Below are 7,357 nucleotides of genomic sequence, written 5' to 3'. Positions count from 1 at the left end.
GGGGGGGGGGGGGGACAAAGATAGACAGCATCAGAAGCTCGGTAACACAAACCTGACTTGTTTGCAGCTGATTTCAAAGGCTTCACTTCGGTTGAGGTCTCTCTCTTCTCTTCTTTGTTTGGTGAAGACAGGTGCAGATTCTGTAATGATACCTAAATCACTCACAAACCTCAAATCTTTTTAGTAGTAGCCTCTTATCACCACAAAAATAGCAAAGATTCGAATAAGTACCAATTTGATGATTTAATCATAGTTTCCACTCATTGCTTTGAATCCAAAACTAGCAAAACTTGAGGCATATATACATGAACTTTACACTTGCATAATAAGTAACATACCGGTAAGTGTAAGGAAGCCGTCGTTTCATCATTGAATAAGTTCCTGGCAGTTACAAATGCATCCCTGTGAACAAAAGTATGTTACGAAACTTAGATTCTCAGTTTCATTTCAAAACTAAAAACTCGGCAATTTACGGTGTACCTCCGTCCTGTGTGAACTTGTTTCTGATTTGTAGTGCCTTCTGCTATTGCTGATTTTTGGTGTTCAGTTTTCTTAATCGAGCTTAGACAACTTGGGGTTCTGCCCATCAGCGGAGAACGGAGTGCTGTCATTCTATGAGCGCTCTTTGTCTTGCCTTTTGATTCAAGCCAAGCTTGCAATTTCTCCGCCATGTCTACCCTAACCTTGGAAGCTTCTACCTTTGGGGTTGAAGAAACATGGTTTGAGATGTGCCTTGATCTTGCAGCCAAGCTAACGGTGCGAACAGATTCATGGTATTCTCCAGGATTCTGGAGCAACAAGAGAATAAATCATATTAGCCCCTGAAGATATTTTCTATTTGGAGCTTCAAAACCAATTTTACAAAGGATACTTATACATCTCCGTACCAGACATGCAACCATCAGAGCCTTGCTTGTCCCTCCTAGTGAATCCTGCAAGATCCGAGTCAATTTGCTTTCCCTGTACGGCACTCGAGACTGATTGTTATTCAGGGCATAAATCACATTGGATAATACAAATAATGACTGGTTGATCTTTGCACTCTCTTGAAGACGGATTCCTTCATTGCACGTCCTCCTATTGTCTTCATTACCTGATAAAACCATTAATTCAATCAATATCGAGTACAAATCATGCAAGCCAATGTGTATGTATACACAAACACTTCAATTCTACCCCTGGATTTGTTAACATCAGATGAATCTGAATAAAGCAGAGAAAATGACCTGCCAGATCAATAAGATTGATTTTTCCTATGACAAACCCTTCCGAACCAATGGCACAAGGAGAGGTCACTGAGATCACAAGCACCCCGTGACTCCTACTTGAGACATCGTTCAGACCAGTGTGTGCGACTTTCCGTCGCTGAATTCCACACGAGTAGGCCTCATGAAACTCAGACATCGAGTTGACTGGGACACGAGACAGTCCCTTAAGATGCACTTGTCCGTCCTTGTCATCCCAAATAGCAATTTCTTTGGCTTTAACTTCTAGGAGATCCCAGCATCTGTCCAAATAAACTTCATAATAGGAGATTTCTGCTTTAGCCCCCATCTTCTCGCACATAGACAGAACCGTAGACATGGTCAACGGCATCAGGCCTGGCAGCTCATCGGTCCCCTATGATGTCAAAGGGTTAAACTACATAGGTGTACAAATTGAACATCAACATCTTCCCATTTCTTCCTAATTCCTATGCTCTTTTGTCTGAAGGTCTTTGTTGTCTATGTAACTAACTAAACCGTTTAACCCATTTTCCCAGGGATTTTCAGATCACCTCCTCTATGACCAAACGGCGATTGTTCCCTAAATTCTCATAGACCAAAAAAGAACTTAGGAAAACATTACAGACGTACCATAATCTCTGGTGAAACCACATTTTCTTAAGGACTTTCTAACCGAAAACACACCAATTATCATCGTGCCCTAAACCCAAGAGTATCATCCCTCACCAACTCTATAACAATCTGAAATTTGAAGACACTGACCTGCATTGTAAACGTCTTCCCGCTTCCGGTTGCTCCATAAGCAAGCACCGTAGCGTTAAACCCCTGAAAAGTCCCAGGAATTAAGGGTTTCACTTCACTATCGTAGATCTGCTTGACGTTGTCGTCTTCTTGCCCAAAAAACGCATCTAGCTGATAACATTCGTTTCGACTGCTCCAAAAACACAAATAACGAAACGAATTTCATTAGAAAAAAACAGAAAAAAGGAACGATCAAATCCAAACATGCAGGACCCAGTTCCACACAGAATCGAGGGAAAAACGAACATAGAAAAGGATAAATTCTTACCTAGTATCCGGATCCCTTAGGTGAACAGCGACTTCACTGGCGTCTCTGGGATTGCCATCGAGAACGGAAACACAAGGCCTCGCATCACCGTCCTTTTCGCAGATCTCCCTGGGAAGAAATGGACGAACCCTAACGATCACTCTGACCTGGGAGATTGAAGAAGAATCCAAGGCTTTGGCGTTTGATGGAGTTCCTGAATCCATGAGAGAGAGAGAGGGGGAGAGAGAGAGAGAATGATGATCTCGAATTTGAACTTATGATCCGTTGGTCATTTTGAATTTGCTCTGTGCATTAAAAGGCCTTTGCTTTTTTATTTTGAATTCCCTCTTCGGCCTTTGGGCTTTATCCTTTATCCTTCAGAGGGCCCACATTTTATTCGAATTTAAGTTAAAATCCCTTTTAAAATATTTAAATTAGTAAAAAGTAATTCTCAAAGATTTAAAAAAAAAATCATAAAAGCACGAAAATATTAAAATGGTGTATGAGTACCAAGCATTATCAATTTTCCATTTAGTGTGTTATTGACGGAAAACATTATAAGAAAATATAAACAGAAGTATAATCTGCGCCATCGATTTCACAGGATCGGACGGTTCTCCGAAATTTGTGTCGGTTAAAACACACATTCTACGAAATTACAATTAAGCCCTTTAAAATAAAATTACTCCTCACGATCCGACGGTCCAGAATCGCCCGCCAACCTTTGCCTTGCTTACGTGTACGATGGTCAACGCGTCAGCGAATAGTGCCGTTTGAGGTTCAAACTTTTGTTCCCAACGTTAACCCTCTTCCGTTAACGTCCGTTAAATCCCCTAGGGCTTTTTTTTCCCAGTGTTTCATCACCTTCCTTGTATAAACAAGGGAATGTAACGGCGGTGGAAGAAGTATTCGTTATAATAGTAGTGCTCTTTTATCTTTTTTTAATATTTTTTCTTGTTTTCGATCAGTCCTCTCTCTCTCTATCTCTTTCTCTCTCTATGGTTCAACGGGCAAAGTATTTTTCGGAAAAAAGTTTTGTTTTTTCTAACGTTTACCTTGTTCTTCTTCTGCTCGTGAGATCGTCAATCCGTCTTTCTCGATGAGCTACAGTTCGAATCCTGTCGCTTGTTCTCGGGAAGAGGTCGATTTTGCTTGGAATCTGGTTCTTGTTGTTGCTCTGGTGATCGGATTGTAGTTTTTGTCTGCTGTCTCTGATTTAGTTCGCGGTTGTTGGTTCTGATTCGGAACTAGTTTCACGATTCCCAAAGAAAGGGGTCTTATTGATTTCAGTGATCAGAATTTTAGAAACCCTAGATTTCATGTTGGAGGGAGGGTATTGAATTGTTTACTGAATTATTGATTTTGAGATCTTGGCTTGTGTTTGCTTCGTGTTTAACGTTGTGGGTTTTTTAGGGTTTGTTGATTTCGATTGTTTTTTTTTTTGTTGAAGATTTGTTATTCTTAAATCTTTTTGGGTTATAATGGTAAGTCTCCTGGGATTTTGTAGGGGGAGACTGGTGAGGCGAGAATCGAGGATCAGTGCATGGAAAACAAGCAATTAACAGCTGCTTCGAGCTCGTCTATGTCCGAAGGCAGTGGCAATAGTCTCCTCAAGTCACCTGGAGTTGCAAGTCCTGCCACAGCATCTCCAACTCATCGGTACCGTCTGACTTGATTCTTTTTCTGTGTACCCGATTCATATAACATCATGGAGTATCTAAGTTTAGCTGTGAATTTTGCAAGATTCTTCTGAGATTTCATGCCAAACTCGACCATCAAAAACTTGATTTTTGAGGTTATTTCTTCTACTTATTTGATCCACCTTTGCATTCTGCAGCAGGACTACTGGCCCTATAAGACGAGCAAAAGGCGGCTGGACTCCTGAGGAGGTTTGTGACTGATTCCTTCTATTCTATTCTTGATTATTGGTTCCATTTACTTGCTGAGGACCATAACATGTGGTAATGAAGCTGCTATGTACAGTACAATATCATTCCACTATCTTTCAGTCGTATATATTATTTAGTGGTTACACAAACCAAGATGATTTTAGTATTAATTTGGTTTTTTTCACTTGTATTTTGATTGTATGTTGAAGAATTGTGACAATTATCCTACAAATATTTCAGGATGATACACTTAAAAAAGCTGTTACCATGTACAAGGGGAAGAGCTGGAAGAAAATAGGTTTGTTTCTTCCCAATCTATTTCCGGTATTGTGGTGACATTGTTGACTGTTGTTACTACTGATGCCTGAGATTAGTGATCCTAAAAGGATTAAATTGGAAACTGTATAAATAATTTCTAGTGTTGGGATTCCCAAGCTCAAGTCTTGTCCTAAATTGTTCTAGTCGATTCTTGGAAATGCCTGTTTGTTCGCCTATTTGTTCCGTTGTCTTCTCTTTGTTGTGAATTAAGTGGCATCGTTTCATAAGATAAATTTGATTAGGTTTGCACCTTGCAAGAGTTCTTTTGACTTGGTTGAAGCGGTTTATTTTGTTATTTTCAGCTGAATTCTTCCCTGATAGAACAGAGGTTCAGTGCCTGCACCGGTGGCAGAAAGTACTTAATCCAGAGCTTGTTAAAGGACCATGGACTCAAGAGGTTTCTTTTTTTCTCTGAAACTTGTTTTCACATTGATATTATGTGACGTTTGATGGCTTAAAATTCTCTTTCTTCTCTGGTTTTGCAGGAGGATGATAAAATTATAGAACTTGTTAAAAAATTTGGGGCTGCAAAATGGTCTGTTATTGCCAGGTCTTTACCAGGTCGTATAGGGAAGCAATGTCGTGAAAGGTAATTTGTTTAAGCTAGTTTTTTTTTTGTTGATACTGGGAATAAAGAATGTGATATCTACCGTTGAAGAATAGACTTTGTGCCTCTTCGGCTATAGAAACATCAATGTGTTTTTGACCTCAGTACATTGGCAGGTGGCACAACCATTTGAATCCTAACATTAGAAAGGATGCATGGGCTACAGAGGAGGAATTAGCTCTCATGAATGCCCATCGAATACATGGCAACAAATGGGCTGAAATAGCTAAAGTGTTACCCGGCAGGTATGATTTCTTGTTGAGTGTAATTGAGGCTTAAGTAGGAGCTAGACATTATTGAACCGGGGAAATCATGATGCGTTCTTTTTTAACCATTCAGCAAAGCTGCTAATGCTCTCATTTAGCTGCCACTACTTGTCATAGGTTTTCGCTCTTGGCATCTCTTAATGCAGACTGTACCTAGTTATATTAAAATATCTGATACTTGCTGTTATTGTTAAGACCAGCTGTTGTGAGAAAAATTATTCGCTCTCTTTTTAAACTTTTTCTTTCCACAATTTAGTAGTCTCCTTATCCATTGAATAGCAATGACAAAATGGTCACAGCACAGATGGAGCTGAAAGTACTTTTTTTAGTTAATGTAAGGAGTCTCATTCCTTTGTCATGTAGTGGGGGCTGTAGGATAGTCCTGGTTGTAGTTTTCTCTCTTTTAAGTTATTATTCTCTATTTATACCTCTAATGCCTCTGTTTTTTTTTTTTATAAAAAAATTCTTGACTCTGACTCAGGACTGATAATGCGATAAAGAACCACTGGAACAGTTCGTTGAAGAAAAAGTTAGATTTCTACTTAGCTACTGGCAACCTGCCGCCGGCAGCAAAGTATGGCTTTCCCAATGGCGCCAGAGACCATGGAGTTCCTGACACAGCTCGAGATTCCAAGCAGTCTTGTGCTGTTAAACCTTCATCTTCTTATCAAAACAAGGATTCTGATTCAGTTGCCCAAACTTCTTCTGGGACTACAGATATAAACAAACCAGATGAAGATGGAAGAGACCATGCCATCAATTCTTCAGCTCTGCTAGAAGAAGCAGCTGCTTCGTCAAAAATCCGTGTTAATCAGTACGCTTGCTCTCCAGCTGTGGAGTACAAGCCTCAAATGCATAATAATTCCAGGCCATTTCCAGAGAATGGTGCAGTTAATTCCAGAGGTTATGAGGACAGAATAGCGACAGAAGTGGGAATTGGGACTCCAAAGCATGGTTCACTGTGGTACAAGCCTCCTGCCGACCTTTACTTGCCATCAGAAGTTGACTTCCAGCGTGTGTATGGGTATGAAAGTGGTTGCAGTCCCGGTACATCACCAGTTAGCTTCTTCACTCCACCTTGTTCGAAGGGCAGTAACTTCGCTGCAAGAAGTCCTGAATCTTTCCTGAGAGAGGCTGCTAAGACTTTTCCAAACACACCCTCTATCTTTAGGAAAAGACGGAAAATTGCTGTGGAGCAAAGGGAGAATGATAATGCTACTGGGAAAATAGATGGCGACAGTGGAGCTAAGCGGGTTGATAAAGAAGAAGAGAACACGGAAAATAGGTCAGAGAAGTCTCCAGCTCAGAGAGAAGTATCGACACAGAGCCCTGATTGTCATGATAACAAAAACCGCGGGTCAAATGGCAGTGCTTACAATGTGTCCCCCGCATATCGGTTAAGGTCCAAAAGAACAGCAGTCTTCAAATCAAGACAGCTTGAATTTATGTCTGAGAAAGAGAATCCAGGGAATGAAACAAAATCATGAGGTTACATCTGAAGAGCGGGTCCCATGTTAAAGCAGACATCTTAACTTTTTTGTTCAACAATAGATGGAAATCTCACCTTCAGTCACAAACTGTAAGTGAAAAGTTTCCGTCTTTACCCGAGTGATAAGCCCCCACTCTTCCTCCTGAGAATCTGTATAATCCACTTCCTTTTTCAGGTACAGGTAGCAATGTGACAGCTCGGAATGGCTGAAACGAAACATAAGGGAGGTGACAAAACTTTGGCCTTTTGTCCTCCTCCAATCGAAGACAGCAACTAAGAATCATACACACTCCTCAGTTACACTTGAGAATATATTTTGTATTTCTTTTTCTTTTTGGACTGTTCCTGCAAATAGAGGTGATGATTTTTGTTTAGGTTTAACCAATGAGTTGTGTACAGAAAGTGATGAGGAAATTCGGTAAGTTATTATTTACGGCCATTTTGGGATCTTATGGGTGAAGAAGACAAGACATTAACTCTGCTTTAACACTGAAGGACCCCTTCGCCCTGCTGC

The 7,357-nt window shown here is 40.4% G+C and overlaps 2 protein-coding genes across 4 annotated transcripts in view; one reads left to right on the top strand and one right to left on the bottom strand.

Annotated features, from left to right (window-relative positions):
* Positions 1-2,643, bottom strand: part of LOC104816272 (kinesin-like protein KIN-10B) — a 4,197-nt gene extending 1,554 nt beyond the window's left edge. Inside the window, exons 1-7 of one of the 3 annotated variants that reach the window (XM_010545003.2) lie at positions 2,296-2,643; positions 1,989-2,157; positions 1,227-1,620; positions 888-1,093; positions 481-788; positions 339-402; positions 53-152 (exon numbers count right to left, since the gene is read on the bottom strand). In XM_010545003.2, coding sequence (XP_010543305.1) covers positions 53-152; positions 339-402; positions 481-788; positions 888-1,093; positions 1,227-1,620; positions 1,989-2,157; positions 2,296-2,498 — 1,444 coding nt within the window. In that variant the 5' untranslated portion in view covers positions 2,499-2,643. The remainder of the gene's footprint in view (positions 1-52; positions 153-338; positions 403-480; positions 789-887; positions 1,094-1,226; positions 1,621-1,988; positions 2,158-2,295) is intronic. The other 2 variants (XM_019202863.1, XM_010545004.2) reach the window with 2 other exon arrangements.
* Positions 2,644-2,733: 90 nt separating this feature from the next.
* Positions 2,734-7,274, top strand: LOC104816270 (myb-related protein 3R-1). Its single transcript, XM_010545001.2, has 9 exons — positions 2,734-3,415; positions 3,782-3,933; positions 4,112-4,163; positions 4,404-4,461; positions 4,784-4,878; positions 4,967-5,070; positions 5,205-5,333; positions 5,836-6,933; positions 7,019-7,274. The coding sequence occupies exons 1-8, from the start codon at positions 3,374-3,376 to the stop codon at positions 6,839-6,841; spliced, it is 1,638 nt and encodes a 545-aa protein (XP_010543303.1). The 5' UTR covers positions 2,734-3,373; the 3' UTR covers positions 6,842-6,933; positions 7,019-7,274.
* The last annotated feature ends 83 nt before the right edge of the window (positions 7,275-7,357 follow it).

This window comes from Tarenaya hassleriana, unplaced genomic scaffold (genome assembly GCF_000463585.1).
Source record: "Tarenaya hassleriana unplaced genomic scaffold, ASM46358v1 Cleome25, whole genome shotgun sequence".
Taxonomy (NCBI): Eukaryota; Viridiplantae; Streptophyta; class Magnoliopsida; order Brassicales; family Cleomaceae; genus Tarenaya; species Tarenaya hassleriana.
Note: the sequence above shows the minus strand (reverse complement) of the source record. Positions and strands in the feature narration are given on the sequence as shown.